This window comes from Lasiodiplodia theobromae, assembly GCF_012971845.1.
Source record: "Lasiodiplodia theobromae strain AM2As chromosome Unknown scaffold_50, whole genome shotgun sequence".
NCBI lineage: Eukaryota > Fungi > Ascomycota > Dothideomycetes > Botryosphaeriales > Botryosphaeriaceae > Lasiodiplodia > Lasiodiplodia theobromae.
The window spans coordinates 214,584-234,744 of NW_023336531.1; the positions used below are offsets into that span (position 1 = coordinate 214,584).

General features: G+C 53.6%; 4 protein-coding genes across 4 annotated transcripts; all 4 read right to left on the minus strand.

The window, feature by feature from the left end:
- Window positions 1–1,526: 1,526 nt before the first annotated feature.
- On the minus strand, window positions 1,527–3,293 carry LTHEOB_11581 (Fmn-dependent dehydrogenase family protein; the record flags this gene model as incomplete). The annotated part of the gene is made up of 6 exons (XM_035508353.1): window positions 1,527–2,005; window positions 2,159–2,226; window positions 2,344–2,621; window positions 2,689–2,811; window positions 2,940–3,080; window positions 3,141–3,293. 6 exons carry the CDS (start codon window positions 3,291–3,293, stop codon window positions 1,527–1,529), a joined length of 1,242 nt encoding a protein of 413 aa, XP_035365904.1.
- Window positions 3,294–7,489: 4,196 nt separating this feature from the next.
- On the minus strand, window positions 7,490–8,161 carry LTHEOB_11582 (uncharacterized protein; the record flags this gene model as incomplete). The annotated part of the gene is made up of 1 exon (XM_035508354.1): window positions 7,490–8,161. The coding sequence occupies one exon, from the start codon at window positions 8,159–8,161 to the stop codon at window positions 7,490–7,492; it is 672 nt and encodes a 223-aa protein (XP_035365905.1).
- A 2,380-nt stretch (window positions 8,162–10,541) lies between these two features.
- Window positions 10,542–16,533, minus strand: LTHEOB_11583 (Sensor histidine kinase response; the record flags this gene model as incomplete). Its single annotated transcript, XM_035508355.1, has 5 exons — window positions 10,542–11,514; window positions 11,592–14,255; window positions 14,562–14,586; window positions 14,784–15,188; window positions 15,240–16,533. The coding sequence occupies 5 exons, from the start codon at window positions 16,531–16,533 to the stop codon at window positions 10,542–10,544; spliced, it is 5,361 nt and encodes a 1,786-aa protein (XP_035365906.1).
- A 1,123-nt stretch (window positions 16,534–17,656) lies between these two features.
- LTHEOB_11584 (uncharacterized protein) lies at window positions 17,657–18,367 on the minus strand (the record flags this gene model as incomplete). The annotated part of the gene is made up of 1 exon (XM_035508356.1): window positions 17,657–18,367. The coding sequence occupies one exon, from the start codon at window positions 18,365–18,367 to the stop codon at window positions 17,657–17,659; it is 711 nt and encodes a 236-aa protein (XP_035365907.1).
- Between the last annotated feature and the right edge of the window lie 1,794 nt (window positions 18,368–20,161).

Here is a 20,161-nt window from a genome sequence, read left to right on the forward strand (position 1 = left end):
CGAAAGCTCAAGACGAACTGAGGGGTATATCTGGGGAGAAGTCAAACAAGATTGTGGCAATCCAAAACCGTCGCATCCCCAGCCCATTCGTGTCCGTATTGATTGAGGCATTTGACAGCATGTCATCTGAACCAAGAGACAAGATTTATGCCCTTTTAGGCCTCGTCGAATTGCCCGAACGCATGTTGGATGACTTTCCCGGGAAAATCGACTACAATGTCCCTGTGGCGAATCTATATGCACACGTAACCAAGTGGTGCATGTCCCGAACTCCAATGTTGCTCGCATTCCTCCTTGAGCTGGCCGGCACGGCTAAATCCGTGGAGAGCCTACCGTCTTGGGCCATTGATTGGAGCCTGACTTGGCGTTATCATGTTCCAAACCTTTGGTCTTGGAGGTTGGATTGGAAAGAGGACTTTGTCGTTCTTTCTAATTCAGGGTACGATCTCTACGAGCTTCCTGTTTCAGGCGTGCAATTTGACACCGTTGACAAGGTTGGATCTGCGCCGGCGTGGAGGTTCGCATATTCTACATCTACTGGGGTCCCCTTCTTCGAGGCACTTCAGGATTGGCAGAACCTAGTCGACGAAGTAGTAATCGGACGTGAAGATCTGATTCAAACATTCTTCCATACTCTGCTCGCTTACAAGCTAGACGAACATGAGGGGCAACGCTTGCGACAGGTGGGGTTTCACAGAATTTGCGATGATCTTGGGCTTTCTAAGCTAGGTGCTGAATCCTCAACACCGCAAAATCTATCTGAGGCATGTAAATTCCTCTTTGATGATCTCAATGCGGTATTCCGTGGCAAGAAAATGTGCTTGACAAGCTCAGGTCGGCTCTGCATGTGTCCGGAGAGAACAGAAGAAGGAGATATTCTAGTGGGCCTGGAAGTGCTACAAACATTATCAGCTGCGCATGGCCCCTGGCGAAACAATGCCTGTTGTGTGTTAAGAAAACAAGGAGCCAATTTCTCGCTTGTTGGCAGGTGCTTCGTTTACGGCGGGGTACAGGAAAATAGCCCAGCTGAGGTATTTGTACTTGTGTAGTCACCGGAGTCAAAGGTATCGGGCGGATTTAGCTGTCAACACCTTTGTTTCATACCCTTATCAGCGCCTTTATGTAGTATCGAGGGTGATTCACGTACGAAGATTTAAGAGTGAAATAGGCATCAATTTGCTTTAAACACCGAAATGAATGTATGGAGCCAAAAACTCAGCACCACCACTGGTTCTAAGCGGCATCCCTTTCTTGTCAACAGAAACTGCGTTTCGTTCCTCTCCGGGTCTAGCAGAATCATTGCGGAGCTCGCGAACGATGCATTTATCGACAGAGGTTAACTTGGCTACTATAACCAGATCCGAAACTTATTCAGATCTTGCGCAACGCACAACCCATCACGACACCGCATGCCCATCCATCATGACCATAGCCACAACCAACTAAACCCCAGCTCCAAGTTCCTCAATCACCACTCACCTATTCGCCTCAACCTTTTCCTTGAACGTACATGCAAACGAACCCGTTCAAGCGCAGCCATCCGCCCCCATCCCAGCGCCCCCTCCTCCTCCTCCTCCTCCTCCACCACCTTCTCTCCTCCTCCTCTCCTCCTCCTCTTCCATCAGCCTCGCCAACCCGCTCTCCACCACCGCCGCCAACGCCGCATCCTCATCCCTATCACCCTCCCGCCCACTCAGCACAACCAGCCTCCCCCCGCCTACTACTCCTCCAACACCGTCGTTCCTGCTCCTGTTCTTCTTCCCTTTCATCCTGCTCCTCTCTTCTTCCTTCCGCTCCCGTAGGAGCTCGCGGACGAGGGAGTCGCGGTTGTTGTTGATGCTACCAGTCGTGCCTGTGGTGGTGGTGGTGGTGGTGGTGGTGGTGCTGGAGACGGAGAGGCTGGCCCGGTGCGCGTGGACGACGGGCGCGACTTTGCTGGCGTGTGCGCCGAGGAGGGCGAAGGAGGGGCCGAGGAGGAAGGGGAGGGCGAAGGGGGTGGCTGTCCCTGTGTGGTTGTGGATTTAGGCCGGGGGATTTGTGGGGTTGGGTGTGTGAAGGAGGTGCGTGGTTCTTAGAGGGAGGCAAGGGGAGGAGACTGGGACGGGTTGTGGTGGGGCAAGTAAGTTGCACAAACGGGGGGGGGGATGGATTGGCTTACAGGTGACGTCGTCGAGGTTGGTCAAGCCGGGGACGTAGGTGATTTGGATGGCCGTGGCGACGACGTGTCTGGCAGAGGTAAAGTCAGCCTGCAAATAAGCCCCCAACCCACGTAGTACTTGGGTGGAGAGAAAGAAATCCGGGCTTTAAAGGAAAAGCAACGGACACTGGCGTCTGGATACGCACCCGAACGCAAATAAATTGAAGAACCCCGCCGCAACCCTCTCCGCCAACTTTCCGCTTTGCCCCGGCCTCATACCCATCGCCGATGCCACGGCAAAGCTCATCAACACTCCATCCGCCGCCATGCTCACGCCGAGGAACACGTACCACGGCACCGCCAACTGCGCTGTGTAGCAGGACGCATGCGCAGCTGCGCGGTCGCGCGACCAGTAGGCGGAGATGGGCGTGCATTGGAAGAGCAAGAGGAAGAAGAAGAGGATGCTGGTGGAAGTGGAAATGATCTGATGGAGGGTTAGTGAGAAGATGTTGCTTGGTGGGAAGAGGAGACAGGAAGGGGGAGAGGCTGACGAGGTTGATTGTTACGAGGCGCCGGCGCGAGGGGAAGGCTTTACGAGACATGGAGGCCAGGCCGATGCAGATGCGGGCTGCCGCGCTCGAGAGAACGTGGAAGAGGGTGGTTAGGTACCAGAACTAGGTGAGAGGCGGTCAGTGGGTGTGATGAAGGGATACGAGCGCGTCATGTGAACAAGATAATAGAGGAGATAGGCGCTATGTGGTCTGTATTGGTGCATTCCAAGGGATCTTCGGCTGGAACATACGCGGAGGGCTTCAGCGAGGTCGCCATTGCGAGCTGATGATGAGTTGATGTAGTGGAATTCCTTGCTCAGATCTGCCGCGTGTGCGCCAAATCCGTTCATGCACGCGGCGACTTGGCATATGATGTAGCCAATCCAGAGTAGCTGCGGACGCGTCAGTCGCATCAGTACTACATGGCCATGCAAATGTGCGGGTCCACTTACATCTGCAAGTGCAATGACCAAGTCGTCGGCTGACACCCGCTTTTCAAATTTTAACTTTACGTAGGTATGAAATAATATCATCGGAAGGTCAACAGAAAGAACCAGACAGACAAAAGTAAGCACGAGCCATCTCCTATCTTCCAATGCACCCATAGCGATGTGGGAGAAAAGTCCGAATTGTGTGCATTCCCGCACGCAGGGACGAGCTTAGCTATGTACCATCGATGGATGACCCCTGTTTGAGACAGAGCAAGGGGATGTCGGCATTTCGTGCGAAATGGTAGATTGCTGACGCCCTGAAAAACAATACAGAGCCATTCCCGCGCGCCGCTTGGTACCATGTGTATGGTTCTCCGTGTTTCCCGTGTTCCCCGTGTTGCATCCTTTGCGATGGGAAAAAGCAAAAATGCCAACACGGCGTAGACAGGAACACATGTGAGATGTCATTTTTGCGGAAAATACATTTCCAAAAGTCACGTTGCCAAATACCTTCCATAGCCATTCAGACCTCTAGGCATTGTAAGTGTAGAGAACCATTATTTGGTGGTTTAATGTTGGTTCGTCATATGTGTAACGTCAATAAATCCATAGAATCAGCAGCAAATTACTTGCTGTTATTCTCCATAAAGGTGCGGAAAGGGCAGGTGCATCGAGACATCGCCAAACCCCATCAGGTGTCTAAAGATGTAATGAGGTAGCTGATGGGTTGGCTTTCGTACTATATGAGTATGATCGTGGGGATTCATATGCTGAACTGGGCGAGTCTTGAGGTGCAGACCTGATTGAAGGCGAGAAACTAATGTCTGCGTCGGATTGCAACAGGTATATCCTGGTCCGCAATGGCTAGGCTGCTCGGAATGGCAATGACTCTATAAATATCAAACGCAATTTCGACGACTGCAGTCCGCCAATCTACGGCCTCTCCAATCCTGTCCAGATATTTTTGAAGGCCAATATGACTTAAGTGGTAGTAGTTGTGGCGAGAGCTATTAGGATTGAGGGCTGAGACTGTGGTGCTGACGGAGGAGTTCCTGTTCATGGTAGATGGAGTGACGAGGAAATGTTTGAGAAGATAAAGTATGAAGAGCAGAGCTGGGAGGTAAGCTTGATGTACTTCCATTTTTTAGCCTCTCGTGCTAATTTGTACAACGTGAAATGCTCCGACGCATCACTTTGTACGCCTTGATCGAATGTGCAACGACGACGGTGTGCGACAGTATGCAAGTGCCAAACTTCCAAGATGGTGGCCTCAAAAGTAAACTCCCTATAGCTATGGATTGCAGCATGAGTATGTATTGGAGCAACTATATAGTTCACAAGCAACGGGTGAGGGTAGTGCGAGAATTGAAATTATCTGGAGGGTTTGGAAGAGTAGTTTGAAGGGGGAATTAGGGATTTGAAGGAAGCTTGTAACTGATAACACAAGAATCATGCATTTCCAGCTGCAGCCTTTTACCACCCGTTTTTTTCCCTGCGGAAAATTTCCATGGCAAACATTAATCTCTGCTGTCCTCTCGCGGGCAGATGCTTATGTAATTCGCATCCCCACGCGTGAAGCTAAGCGGAAGCTAAGCGGGGAAATTCGGCCTCTGACGCAAGCTGACCTGTGAACATCAACTGCAATCCACACTCATAACACGATCTCCACGCAACCCGCGGATTGGATCCGCACGAGAACCCACACCGGACGCAAAACGCATTCAATTCGGAGACGAGCACGATGGAAGTTTCAAGTCGATGGACGGCCCCGAAAGATCTGACAAAGAGCACAAGAGTAGCTCTCGCCGATGCAAGATTTGAGTACAAATGGGATGAAGAGTGGAAAGTCCGGAAGGGGATGGGTGGCCGACGTGATGCTGAGTGCGGTTGTGGTTGGTGGATCGAAGACCCTCCCGACATTCTCATCTCAGATCCGGCATACTTGTGCAAGCGTTGCCGGACCATCGACTTTGGCTGGATTCTGAAAAGCGTCTCAGAATGCCTATCTGGACTCCCACTTGGACCGCTCTCTTATTCCCAACGACATAGCGAATGCAGTTTCTGCAGGATCGTGTCTCGGATAAAGCATGACCATGATCCACTCGTCATACTGTACTGGGGAAGTGCAAATCTTGGAATATACAACGGAGCCTCCAAGACTGGCCGAGGGAAACAAATCGAAATTCATCTTGCAGCCTCATCGACAAGTATGTTATATCTGCCCGTTGGGGACAAGCCAGTGAATGCACGCATTCTACAATCATTTGCGTTGGAAACTCCCATAGCCAGAGACTGGCTTGAGACATGCGAGAAGAATCATGAGACAATTTCAAGCGAACGAAAACTGGAAAGTCTTGTGGTCATAGACGTGAATGGGCACCATGTCGTCAAAATATTTGGGCCTTGCCGATACACCGCATTAAGCTACGTTTGGGGAGGCACATCTCAAATCAGTTACACGCACGAAACTCGGCAACTACTCGAAAGCCCTGGGGGATTGCTGAAAGTAAAATTACCACAAACAATTATGGATGCCATTACGATCACGCAACATTTGGACGTTCGTTTCCTCTGGGTCGACTCTCTTTGCATCCTTCAGGACGATCCAAGTGTATTTCATGATACCTTGAAGCAGATGGGCACGATCTACCATGAAGCCGTCCTCACGATCGTAGACGCCGTAGGAACAAACGCAGATTCTGGGTTACAAGGTGTCAGTTCACCTCGTAAAATCTCCCAAGAAGTACACACTGTTCAAGGCATACGCCTTGTGAAACTTATTCATCACCCTACGTCTCCCTTTGCCGAAGCTCAAAACGGGAAATGGAACACTCGCGGGTGGACGTATCAGGAAATGAAGCTCTCGTGCAGGTTGTTACTGGTGAATGAAACACAGTTTCAGTTCATCTGTCCACATGGAGTCTACTTTGAGGAGTTGAGCCCTCAAGCACCTGCCGATAAGGACCAGTATAGCTCGCGAAAGGAGGCCTTAACCCACAGCAGCATTGGACAACTGATTCTCTCAAACGAGACACTATGGGACCATTATCGGAATGCAGTCGAGGGCTACACGGCGCGAGAAATGACGTATGACAAAGACATAGTGTCTGCTTTCCAGGGCATTCTCGATTACCTCCGCGCCGGAGCGTGCATAACCCATAGCTTCAACTTACCAATCGCGGAACTCGATGAAGCTCTTCTCTGGTACCCCGACTCCAGCCATCAGAAGAGTCCGAAGGCGAAACCACCCCAGGACACAGGCGTGTCCGTTTGCCTAAGGCGGTCCGGGTTTCCAAGCTGGAGTTGGGCAGGGTGGAAGGGCAGAATTCTGTATCCTTCTCCCCGGCTTGAACCTGCGATATCAGTTGTCACATGGTTATGCAGAGCTAGAGGTAATGCCGATGGCTTTGTGGAAAAGACTTCTGAAGATCTGAGATTCCCCAAGGCAAAGTCAAATGGATGGAATCATGGGCTTGACTGGTCGGGAAGCCAACATGTGTACGAGCATCCTGATGCACCGGCCATCAAGTTTCCACACCCAGTCGACCTGGGGGCACCGGCTCAAGAAACCAATATTCCTATTGACCGTTTCCGTTGTCTCAACATGATGGCGCACAGCGTTCGGGTCGTCATGTCTGGAACAAAGCAATATGATGATGCGACCTCACTGCGTCTCTGCACTGAAGACGTGTATGGCGAGGGTAGCGAGACACTCAAACTTCTGCGAGACTCCGAAGGGTACCTGGCGGGTGCGGTAGAGCTGAACGGATCTTTCGAGACTCTGGAAGTCGAACAAGACCGGCTTGGCCTTATTGCACTCTCAAGGGCTGAACAAAATCCGGCCACTCCGCTCTTCGAAAGTAAAAACCGCATGTTATCAGAACTGGACCCCCTGAAGTGGGACCCAAAGAGCTTTGAAAACATCTGTCCACCAAAGGAAAATCTTTCCAGCAAGGCGTCGGTAAAAAGGCCTCGTGGTCATATTACAGAGGGGTTTGTTCAGTGGGATTTCTACCGCTTTGCTCGAAAGGTGTATCCATTGTACAATGTTCTCTTAGTTGAGTGGAGGGACAATGTTGCGTATCGAATAGGGATTGGAAAGGTTCACGTCGATGCATTTCACGCAGCTGATTCGGTGCGGGATCATGTTCGCATTGGGTAGAGTATATAGAAGCCTTCAAAAATAAAGAAGACTAAGCGTAGGAGATCGAAGCGAGTGACGAGGGTCAGAAAACGAACACATACTAGGGCCTCATCAGTGCCCTCTTTGGGAATGTTGAATTCCCAGTCTAGCGATAATCAGTTTGACTATTGCTCGAGGTGACGTTGCTGTTCTCATCGTAGCGGGAGTAATCTTGATGTCTCGCTCCTCAGATTTCTGGGTTGGCCACTTTGGCATCGAACACTGCCGGACAAACAATCTTCTCCTGCAGCTGGCCCCGCAAGTCGGGCTCTTTCGCCAACAGGGCATTGAGAGCCTCGATGCGCTCATTCGTGTCGAAATTCAACGCTCCGTCGTCCAGGAGCGGAAGGAGCATCTTGATGTCGAGGATGTCCGATTTCTCTTTCTGAGCACCCTGGCGCTGGTGCTGCGAGAGAATCTTCTCGCGGACAATCCACCGCGGGCTGAGGACCGAGATGGGATACTGGTTGACTTTCAGAGTCACGCGGTCGTTGTCTGGGTCGCGCAAGTCGTATTGTCGCCGATGGGGCCACGCGTCGATGTCAAAGATTTCGACTTCGGCGTGGCCCAGCTCTCCACCGATCAGGACTGCTGGGATCTGGACTCCGTATTGGTCGATCTTTGTGAAGTACTGCGGGAACTCTTCGTAGAGCGCTTTCGAGATGGTCGAGGCATCGAGGTTCTTTTCGCGATCGGGTATGATGATTAGGTCGATATCGTTCGTGGACCGTTGCCCCAATCCGTAGTGAGCACACAAAAGGGATACGGCTGATCCTCCGACTATACCATACTCAACACCCTTGGCACTCAGGGCGTAGTGGATGGTGCTGGCGGCAGCTGCAATGGTTCCCCCGTCCATGATGGAGGAGATGAATGAATCAGACAAGAATCAGGATATGAAACGACTTCGCAGAATTCACAGGCGGGTCAGAGAGATAGAGTGTATGCTTTCATATTTAATGGGAGGTTCCGACCTATATATGCACCGGCTCATCAGTTATGGGGGATGTCGGCGATAAAGGATCCGGGTATACTACTTCTGCGGCTCAAGCTGTAAGGTAAGTATAGCCGTGTCGGCCCGTAGTATTAAGTGCTAGGGAATGCTACCCAATGGCAAAGCTTCACGTATCACACCAGTATGGCAAGACGATGCATGCTGGGCCTTGGCAATGCAGTCCAGACCGACTCTGCGATACTGAGCCGACAACTCTCTGTTACCTCAGCTACTACGGGCATGTTGTTTGGCGTATTCTATTACTTTTGATTGGACATGCTTCTGCCGTGCACCTACGACGGGGCAGGCCGCAGTGCAACGATGGAGCCTGGAACAGAGATATTCTCTGCCTGGCAGGTCTCCTGCGCTTGCCTACGGGATTGAGCAGGCGCAAAGCAGGCTAGGCAACGGTATGAGTGCCTAAATGTTGTGGTGAAGTACTACAGCTTCCTGCTGAAGGTATAGCGTAGCCGAGTGTGAGGCTCATTTGCCGGGCCTGTTCCCCAGACATAGGCCTGGCACCCGTGGACCTGACACGCGCGGAGTTCTAGACACTATTAGCAGTCTCTTGATTATACTAGGCTCCGGTATGGTGGCGAGGATCAGTTTATGGACTGAGACCTGGCGTTACCCCAACTTCACCATTATGCTTTTTTGTTTTACAAAAAAAAAACCCCCCACAGAACTGGGGGGAAATAGAGTCGCTATTCTCTATATTATTTAAAGCGCAATCGAGCAAATAGTTCAAACGCTCTGATAGTTTACTTTGGGAGCAAGATGCACACACAAGATTATGCCAGGTGCCATCCAGAAACTGATTTTTACCATCACTGTATTCCGCACACACGCTTCGTGCGAGGTAGTTTCTTGTTAGGCAGCAACAGGCAGAAGTGGAGAAGGCGTCGTGTGCGGCGTAGTAAAAAGATGTGGGGCTTGGGGGCCGTGTCGAACGTCAACTCGCTGCCAAACCCCGATCTACCCAATTCGTCTAACTGTTATTGTAGAAAGCAACCATAGGATCCGGCTTGCTCCAGCATAGGACCGATAACAGCTCGGTCCGTAACACTCACGAGCGACGCGCCGTAGAAGATCGGGCGGCCGGTGCTGCGCAAACTGGGTGACTGCGCCGCTGAACAGCCCCGTCGACTGCCGCTTGGCGCAATTGGAGGCTTGGAGCGTCTGTACGAGTGGGCCGTGCATCCCAGCCTCGCTTACGAACATCCGCTGGCATTCGTAGCGTCTGAGCCAACGCCCGGCCGAATGTCGCGGCAACCATGGACTGCTCTTCCCCTGCGCCGTCAGTGAAACCAGGAGACCAAGGCCCTCCACCCCCTCCACCGGGAGTGCAAACAAAAGAAAAACATCATATTCCCCTTCCACCATCATTGGAGCCAGGAGACGAAGACCGTCCTCGCCCTCCTCGCCGTCGTCCACCTCCTCCAAAGGGCAACCGTCCTCCCCCTCCACCGGGTCCACCGGGGGTGAAACGAGGAGACAAAAACGGTATATCACACACAGTTCTCATTCAGGAATCCCATTGACCTCTTTATCAGACCCCAATGTTCTGCTCAGTCGTCCAGGTTGTAGAGTTGAACAGCGACAAGGTGGTTTGGTTGTAAAGTATGGTCTAGTGCATTCGTGTGAGGAGGGTGCTCTGAAGGAAGCTAGAAGGTTGCTGGGCGATCAAGTCCCGCGTGTTCACGACGGCTATCCAAGGCCTTATCACGGATATCCATACATTTGGATGGACTACGTTGAGGGAGACTGCCTTGAGGACGTCTGGCCAACTATGTCTCAAGATCAGAAGGAAGACATTACCTCCCAGCTTGGACGGATTGTCCATCGGATGAGGTGCCATGAGTCGGAAGGTGGAGAAGTAGGGTACAATGAACCACCAGAAGGTTGGGGGATTGGGTCTTGCGGCATTGTGCGCGACCTCCGTACTTTCGAAGCCTACGACGGAGGCCCGTGTGAGGATGAGGCCAGCTCCTTCCTAGAGCTGAAGTGGATTGATTGAGCAGAAAGCGGATGGCCTTGAAGCTTTCGGCCACCTGTCTCAGCCAACAGACACTAGAGTAAAATAAAAGGCTCTTCGCCGATCCACTTGAAGTTTATACAAGAAAAGAAAAGCTAAACCGAAAGAACTCCAAGCCAAACTCCGCAAAAACAATCCTAGCCACATGCAAACCCATAGTCCCCCCATCTAACCATGCCGCGCCCGCAAGATGGAACGAACAAATGCAAATCAAGACGCCATCCTCTCCTTCAACTTTTTCGTCAACGCCTCAAACTTAATCGGCTTCGTCATAAACTCATCCGCGCCCGCCGAAATCGCCTCGAAGCGCGCCGCAGCGCTGCCCAGCCCGGTAATCACGATGATCTGGACGCCTCCAGGAACAGAGCGGGTGGACTGCTGCTCTTCTCCCTGAGCGCCGCCTTGGGCACCATCGTCCGGCGGCGAAGCCAGGCCTTCCTGTCCTCCTCCTCCTTCCTCCGTCTTCGAGACGCCGCCACCTTCCTGACTCCCACCGTCATCACCTGCAGCCGCAGCAGCAGCAGCAGACCGCAACCGCCACTCCCTAACCGTATGCGTCGACTCATTGCTCTCCTGCCTCCCCAGCGCACCCAGCCTGCTGGCCCCTACCCCAACCACCCCACCACCTTCTCCCTCTCCCCCTCCTTCCCTCCCCACCGCCTCCCCAGCACCACCAGCACCACCAGCCAACTTCCTCTCCCACGCCTTGATCTCCCTCGTCGCCGTCACGCCATCCATAACCGGCATACTCAAATCCATCAACACCGCCGCCCACCGCTTCGGCGCCTCCTTAAACAACTGCAACGCCTCCATCCCATTCGCCGCCGACGCGTGCGCGATGCCAGATTTATTCAGGAAAGCCGACAGCAGGCGTAGGTTGAGCGGGTTGTCGTCGACGATCATGACTTCTTTGCCTGCGGCGTTGGAGGACGGAGTGGTAGAGACGGAAGCGGTGGAGGACTGCTGGCGGCGGTGGCGAGGGCGCAAGGAGGGCGAAGAAGGGGGGTTGATGGGGGGCGGGGAGATGAGGAACCAGGAGGAGCGGGTGGGTGAGGGCGTGGAAGCGGGTGGAGGGAGGGGGGAAAGGGGCGCGGCGATGTCCGGGCGGAAGGGGGCGTTGGATTGGGGGTCGAGGCGGGAGAGGTAGCGGTGGAGGATGCTGGCGAGTTTGATGGGGCCGCAGCTGGAAGGGGTTTTTGGTTAGCTTGGATGGTGGTGTTGTGGGGTGGGGGACGGGGTTCGTTGAGACGGGAGACTCACGGCTGCGTGATGACTTCGATGCCGTGGCTTTGGACTCGGGCGTTGGCGCGCAGGGTGGCGGCTTCGATGGCGTCGAGCGCGACGACGACGGCTACGCCGGTTCGCGAGCGCCCTTTGAACATGGTGCTGAAGCTGGGCCCGGGGTAGATGATGAGCTGGCTGCTGTCGGAGCTCACGTCGTCGGGCGATGAGGCGTTCGTGCCGAACCAGTCTTGCAGGGTGCTGAGGAGGGAGTCGTGGAAGTACTGCTCGCTCGTGTGGGCGAGCTGCTGCGTCTCGTCGCCCTCGATCTGCGCAAACGTTTCCCTGACTACCGAAACCTGGCTGACGTTTGTCTGGCCTGCCACGGCCGCTACGACGGCGTTGTTGATCGGCGTGGCGGACTTGGGGAGATTGACGCAGACCTTCACCTTGGTGCCGACGCCAACATGGCTGTCAACAGAAATTTCGCCGCCGAGGCTTTGGACAAGCCGTTTCACGATGCTCATGCCCAAGCCTGTGCCGGGCGAAAAGGAGTTTTCTTGGCAGAAAGGTTTGAACAGGCCATCCGCTATGAATCTCGCCGACATGCCCACGCCGGAATCTGTGACGGTCATGACGACCTTGGAATGCGTCTCACTGACCTCCTCCACCGCGAGGCCGACGCGGACGAACCCTGCGTTGGTGTACTTCAGAGCATTTCCGACCAAATTCATGACAATGCGGCGCCAAATTCCCGGCCGTATCCTGAACGTCCAGTCCGGGGTGGCCTGGAGGTTAAGAATCACGCGTACGGGCTTGCGGACAGCGGCCTCAGATGAAAGGTTTTCATAGTCTGGGTCCTCTGAGTCAAAGGGTGCCGTCATGATGTTGTAGGACTGTCCTGCGAAAATAGCTTCGGCTGTCTCTTCAGTAAGTTGGCATATGTTCGTGGCTGGGCTGGTGCCCGAAGTAGATGACCTTCGTAGCCTCATGTTTCCAGAAGGGACGCTGTTGGAGAGCGGGCCGGTGATTTCGTTGATCTTTGAATAGGCTAGAATGTTCTGCACCGTGTCGAGCAAAGTTCGGCCACACATGGCGACTGAGTTGAGCGTGTCCGCCTGCGCTGCGTCGAGTGACATGTTCTGTAGGAACTCGACGCCGCCCAGGATTCCATGCAGGGGAGACCGTAGTTCGTGAGAGATAGATTTGATAAACGTTGTCTTTACCTCGTTGATTGCAACAGACTCTATGCGGCTTAGCTCGGACATGATGCTCTGGCCGAAGGCGCGAAGGAAGAGGAGATCAGAGCCATAGCTGAGCAGTCGACCAGGAGTTGACACCCAACAAAGACATCCGGCAAACCATCTCTCCCGTTCGAAGTCCCACAGAGGGATGATGGCGGCGCTACGTGCATTGTGGGCAACGTCTACAATAGCCTCAACTGCCGTGCTACGCATCGACTTTCCTTTCTTCGTTCTTCTTCTTGGCGCCGAGTCGGCATTCAGCCGGGAGACGTTAAAAATCTTGCCGTGCGGGTTCCTGGTCAGCAGTCTTCTCAGCGACTGTTCGGTCAACCCGAGGTAGGCTTTCCGTGGCTGATTGTAATCACGGCTGGAACGACTAGGATCAGCGAACCCAAGGATTTTGCATGTAGGAGTTCGAGAATTTGAGGATGATGTGGAATGATTCGACTCGGAAGAATGTCCAGTCGAGCTCTCGACGAAATCCGAGGGTTCGGTATCGCTGTCGTCGGTTCCGGATGGCGGGGGGCTCTCGCCCGGAGGAACGTTGTTCGCCATCGAAGCATCGAAGAAGACGACGCCGTCGAGGTTGCACGATTCTCGTATAATATTGGCGGCACGAGAGAACATTTGTTTGGCGCCTGGAGGAAGGATGTCTTCTTGCAGAGCATTGATATCATCCTTCTCGGCAGGGCTCTCGCGCCCGTCTGAGGAGCTTGACTTCGGTGGCATGGGCTGGTCAGAGTTTCGAGAGGGCAGCGGGGATGACAAGGGCGTGTTTGTTGGGAGACGCAGCACGTCGAGCTCAACGCTGCCCTGGAGGTCGGCGGCGCCAGTGACAAACGACGTCAGGCCGCGAACCATCTGCTCAGCCTTGCGGTTGGACTCGTGGGCGCGAGATGCGCTCAGATACGAGACGATGGTGGCAGCCATCTCCTGCATAAAGAGCAGCTGGGCGCGGTCGAGGCCGTTGCGCGGAGCATAGTCGAGGATGGAGTAGATACCGATGACAGTGCCCGTCACGCTCTTCAGGGGAACGGAGGCGTAGAAGCGGAAGTCGGGCGGTTCCCGGGCAGACGGGCGGCTGGCATAGGCATCGTCAAGCTCCAGGTCGTTGATGATGACGGCGGGCTCCTGCGGCGCCTCGAACATGCGATCGCAGAAGCCGTAGGCACGCGGGAACTTGGCCACACCGAGCCGCAGTTCGTTTTCGGCATTGCCGGAGAGATGGCTGCGCAGCGAGAGCGTCTTGGTCGACTCGGCCAGCACCATCTGCGACTGGCTGTCGACCAGCGAGATGAAGGAGCGCGAGGCATCGAGGCGAAGGGCACCGAGTTGGGCAAATGCGGTGAGCACCGGGTCGATAGAAGCGCGCGGGGTGTGGTTGTGGGGAGGGAAGACGTCGGGCGTGTCTTCGAGACGGGAGGTGAGGTCCGGGACGTTGCCCAAAGGCGGAAAGTAGCTTGGCGGAGGTCAGAGGCTAGGCGACGGAGTCAAAAGAGGGACAGGCGCACGAGTAGACTTCGCGTTCTCGCGCCCGTTCTTGGGCGAGATGGCTCTTGGATGCCGACGTCATGGCAGGTGCGATGACAGCAGGACATGGACAGCAGGCGGTGGGGGTGGTAGATTTGAATCGTGGCTGTAAAGGGCTGTGGCGACGCCGGCCCGCGTCCACTACACGTCCGCTACGCGCTAATCGCGCGCTACTAAACACCCTGCAGCCGATGCAAGCGCTACCATTAGGAATAATCTGATAGGCCAGATTTACATCGGGATCAGAATAAGATCGGACACTAGCCTAGTTAGCCGTCTCGATCCCGGTACTGGCTCCGCTACCGAGGCGCCGCCGGAAACCCGCCCTTTCCTGCATGCTGTTTGCAGTTCCCCATGTGCCTTCCCCACTCTTGCATCCACTCGCGTCGCACCAGTCCTTTTGTTCTCCAACTGTCGCCACACAACACCTATTTCAACGCGATATTTTTAAACCTACGCTTGGCTTCAGCCCACTTCGTCATCATTACCCATCCAATGCCAACACGGTACGAGTACCCCTCCTCATCAGTCCAGATGAGCATGACGATGACGATGGGATACGGATACGATAGCTTGCCGTTGCAGTCCAAGAAACCCAACTTCTGCCTCCTTTTCTCTTCGCGGCTAAAATCCAACACTATTGAGTCATTTCGATCACGCTCGTCTGCAAGTATGCCATCAGCCAGAGCGTTCGTCGCCACTGAGAGGGCCATGAATTCAGCGTTTGCGCCACCCTCCAGACTGTGAGGCCCAATCCGGCTCTCCAAGGTAGGGCCGTGTATATGGTCAATCGAGCCAATTCGGTTGCCATGGTGGTCGAGGATCATGAAAAATCTTGTCCCTCTCGATGAAGAAGAAGCCCCTGCTACATGACGTTAGCCAACGCTTTCAGCATGCCTACATTTCCACTTACAGCGCTCAGAGTAATCTGAATCGCCTAGCATGACCTTGAGAACCGCAGTTTGCGCACGGCCGCATAGTACGTCGGCTCTCCGCACATCGAGAGAAGCGTACTGGTCCAGTTCCACTTTCTCAAGAGCCTCGCGGACAAAAACTCGAGGTGAAGGCCACCTCTCAGCTGCGACTTCATTGAGTTCATCGAACGAGACTGATCGGTGATCGAGCTCTCGAGGGCATGGCTTCTCCACGAGGCCATGTGTCCACGCAATGGCCATACACGTAGCATTTTTGAGACTGCCAACCCCCCGCTGGTGAGGCCATTGATGAGCATGTTTGAGATTGCCAGCCCCCCGCTGATGATGCCATTGACCCCAGTGAGTGCTTCTTTCAACGAAGGCTTCCTCCGATTCGCTGTACTGTGACCACCTGACTATTGTCCCAATCCAATCTTTCAATCCGTCGATGAAAGTATGGCCGCGCATCGAGCCCCACGACCAACTCGGTACACCCGGGCGGAGGCTAGATAGCGTGTTGTGGTCCATGTTGCGCCAAAGAAGTGCCCGATCGAATTCTGATACAGGGATTCCGAAGGTAGTGCCACCGTGATCGTCAAACAGAGGGTTCAGGATTCCCGAAAACGCGTTGAAAATGTCACGATCGTCACTCAACGACCGTGTGGTGTACCGGGGCAGGTGCCAAGTGTAGGAATCCCAAGGCCGCCGCGGGTCCGAGTCATCGCGGTCTGGGAGATGCAAGGCGCCCAACCAATGAGACACGCTTGTCCTCGCAAGCTTACTGCCCTCCTTGATGTACTCAACCTGCGCCGCGTAAGGGTCTTCGCGGATGACGGATTCTCCGCATTCGAACCACACCTCTTGATCCATGATGTACAAGTTCCTGCTGGGGAGAATGCCTTCCTGGTAGGTCCAGCCTCGTGTCGCCCACGTCGTTGATTCGAGTATGTCCCACGGGTCTTTGAAACACGATTGCGTAAGGCGAAGACCCAGGAATTCGCCCTGGATTCTTTCCGGGCGGTCCACTGATACTCCCGGGACGGCCTGGTCCATGCTATCGCCAGATGCGAGGACGAGTACAGCTTCAGCCGCCGTGTAGATCCCCGCCATCCGGCTGATCTGGTCCTGTTTCTCGTCAGGGTCGTCTTGCATGATGCAAAGGCAATCAGCCCAGAGGTAACGCTCGGAAAGCCTTTCGCAGACCGTCATTGCGTCCAGGACGGTCTGTGGCACAACCGACGGCCGGAGAGATCCAGGCTCTTCAAGCACCTTGATGTTCGAGCGAGTTGCCATTGGCTTTGTCGGGACGCCCCACACGTAGCTTAGCGCTACATATCGACAAGGCAGCGTCGGCCGCACGAGCTTGCGTTCTTGGACGTCGATTACACGAAATTGAGCTGGAAGGTCTCTCGTCTCTTTGGGGCGACATTTTTCATGGTCTTGACAGCAAGTACGAATCCACCCTGCCACACGATCCCAATCGATTCTTTGGGGGACGGGTTTGAGATAACCGTCTCGCAGCGGCGCACTGAGGCTTTCCGACGTTCCCGGCAATGATTGGATATTGACGTCCATCTCAACCCCCGTGCGGAAATCCTTCCCCAAAAAGGTCGTGGTTGTCAAGAAACGCAAAGAGAACTCCTGACTAACAATGATGAACGGCTGGTCTGGAAAGTCCGGAAGCGAGCGTGCGGCCAGCGGGGCCCAGAACCGGCAAGACGTACAGTTGCTCCTTTGCACGGCCCGCTCTACAACTTCCTTCGTGAGGCCGAGTGATAGGAACTTCCAATAAGGCAGCTGTGGAGATGGCTTGTCGTCCAGCGAGTCCAAGCTATCCGCCTGCGAGTTCGACTTATCCTCCTCACCAGGACAAACAATCAAGTGCCGCACTCTCAAATGGCGGCAGAATGCGCACACATGCTGGTCTTCTTGCGCATCTACAGCTGCATCATCGCACGGACAGGGTCGGTGGAAAAGGTCTTGGCAGTCTCTCCATGTAAGCTGATGTGGTCCTATGATTCCCGCTCGCACGTCGGTACAATGCGGGCAGTTTCGGGCCTCGAAAGTAGAGCTGTCGTTGTCATCCTCGTAGCTGGTGCTGCTGTCGTACTCATCGCTGTCGTCTGCAGGCGAGGCCGGCCCGCTCTCTCCCCACTCCATGGTGATATTTCAAATCACTACGCCCTGGAAACCGCGAATAATCGTGTTGAAGACAATAATAGAGACGGTGGTGATGAACCAGCTACGAAAAGCGATTTTAGGCGGGGTAAGAAGCTCAGGCAACCAAGCACATGACGTAAGAGGCGCAGAAAACAAACATTGTTGCCTGTTGTACACGAAGACCAAATCACCCAAAAATGCTACTTCCAAGCTCGCATCCAATATCCGTGCAGCTGACAGAACTCAAATCCTCCTCTCACGAACTCCCTTCAGCCGCGCCATCCCCTTCCCTCTTCACCGCATCCACACCAAACCACCTCCTCCCCCCGCCCCCACCCTCCTCCTCTTCCCCCTCTCCCTCCCCTCCCCACCATCCCATCTTCAACACCACGCCCTGCAACAACCCCCTCTGCTTAATCTCCTCGTCGCTCCACTTCTCCGCGCCTTCTGAGATGTTCTTCCACACCTCGCCGTCCGCGAACAAGCTCATCTTCGACGCGATGCTGCCTGGGTCCTTCGGGAGGATCTTGGTGTGTGGCTCGAAGATGCATGATACCACTACGCAGAGTGCCATGGTGAGCAGGAGACCTTGCAATATGCGGGTGGATACTTCATTTTGGACCAGCCGCATTCGAGTGCCATTGGTGATGGTGCCATAGTACTCGTCGGTCCTGAAATGCATGGCGTCTGGGTTGGTGTTTGTGTTAGTTGGTGGGGTGAGGTTGGCGGGACGGCGGATCAAGTTGAGGTACTGCACTGCCCAGATGCGGCAAAGGTGATCCACGCGGTCGATCAATCTATCGACGTTGGCAATGCCGAAAATGTCGGGAGAAGTAGGGCCGTAGGTGTCGTTCGTGAGATACGCAAAGAGCTCCTGTGAATAACCCTCCATTATGTTGCTTGCGAGGGGAGCATTGGAGAACACGGTAGCAGATGCCTCGTTGGGCATGATAGGTGCAGAGGACATCAGTTGGAATGTCGGGAGGGAGAACGAGGCGTCTACCAGAAGTGCTTCGATATACGGAACACAGTGTATAATTGCCATCTCTTCCAATGTGCCGTTCGTAAATCTGGTCGAGGAGTACCAATAATGCTCGCGATTATCATTGCAGACAGTATCTGGGTATGATAAATCTTGGATGTCTGGCCCAACACCATATATAAACCATAGTAACCGACTCTCTGGCTTATTCTTGCGTGAAGTGTGACATCCTGAAGAGGGTTCAACTGTAATGTATACCTGATATGGATAGTCGAGTCTATACACAGGAAGAGTACGCCTCGTATAGTCGGTCTCATACACGGAAATATTATGCCTTGTATAGTAATTCGAAACACTACAATTGAGTCTCCCGCGTAGTGCTAGGGCATGCGCATTCGGTATAAGTGCGGAATCATCGGTGAAGCCATGTAGGTTCCCCTTCTGGATCGTTGCGAAGGCATACTGATCGTGCGTCCATATTGGATATGGCATCTCGGATTTTTGAACAAGCTTAAAAGCATAAAAGTCATCAGGATATCCTACAAGTTGACCTACTGTGGAAACTTCTGCGCCAATATCGCCAACTTCGAACCAGTCTTGTATATGGATCGTAGCATTACGGGTCCATAGAATAGGCATAGGAATGTATAGTCCGCTGCCAGCGACGGTCAACAACGGCGCTAGTAGCCCGGTCAATATGATGGCGGAAAGTGTAAATTGATGGTTGAGTGCAGTCTGAGTAACTGCAAAGAAAGAAATGTGGGCTGCAGGGTCGTAAATAGTGTCCCCTAAAGTAGCACCACCTTTTCTCAGTAGCTGGAACGGATGCAATAGTCTTGCATTAGAATCGGCCAAGTTGAATGCTAATCCGAGAGATGCTAGGGCCAGAGTTGGGATGTAAGTCCACGTGTACTTCTGATATCCATCAGGGTTGACATTCGCAAGGCCGTTGCTTTTTCGAGAAAGGAGAATTAGGACTTGGAGAGCAATAGCGACACCCACTGCTGCGGAAGTTATGAAACCCCGAAACCACCACGTAAGTCCTGTTGGATACCACAATTCTGAGGAATTACTGGCTGGTTGGGTCTTGGCGCATTTGGCAGTAGAACCTTGAGGTTCGACTGAGATGACGGATGGTTGTTGACACTGTGCTTCCATGCTTGGATTTGGCAATACATTACAACCGTGTAGGTGCTTTCTGAGCATCATTTCTGACAATCCCCCACAGCCCTCCAGATAATCCCTGAGAGACGGGTTTCTCGCTATCTCCAAGGCATGGGCAGCTATGGATCCAGAATCTCGGTGCAGAGTAGGTGACGGAACGCAAAAAGTAAGTGATATGCTAGATAGCATTAAAAGTCCGAGTAATAGCTCTATTAACCTTAGAGAAAGGATTTGGATGCAAAGTCGGCCTTTGGTAAACATTGCTGTCCCTGGGACTGTTCGACGCTCACTGACTAGACTCTTACAGCCTTTCTCCACAGCAAAAGCGGAGAACTGGTTCCAAACTCTTTTCGAAAGTTTTTCCACGAGACTGGCATCCCTGAGATTCACAGGGCTACTTTGGGGCTCTGACTGGTTTAGAAGAGCTTGCCAATAAATGGATCCGCCTGGCGTGCCCCCCGCAAATAGGTCAGCCAAGCTGTATAGTATGTAAGATGTAATGGCGTCTGGGGCCGCTCCGAGTTCCAAGTCTTCTTTCACGTCTGGGGAGACGTGGATCTGATAGCTCTCTCTGGAGGCATCCGAAACATTCATGACAGTACGCCGAGTCAAGGA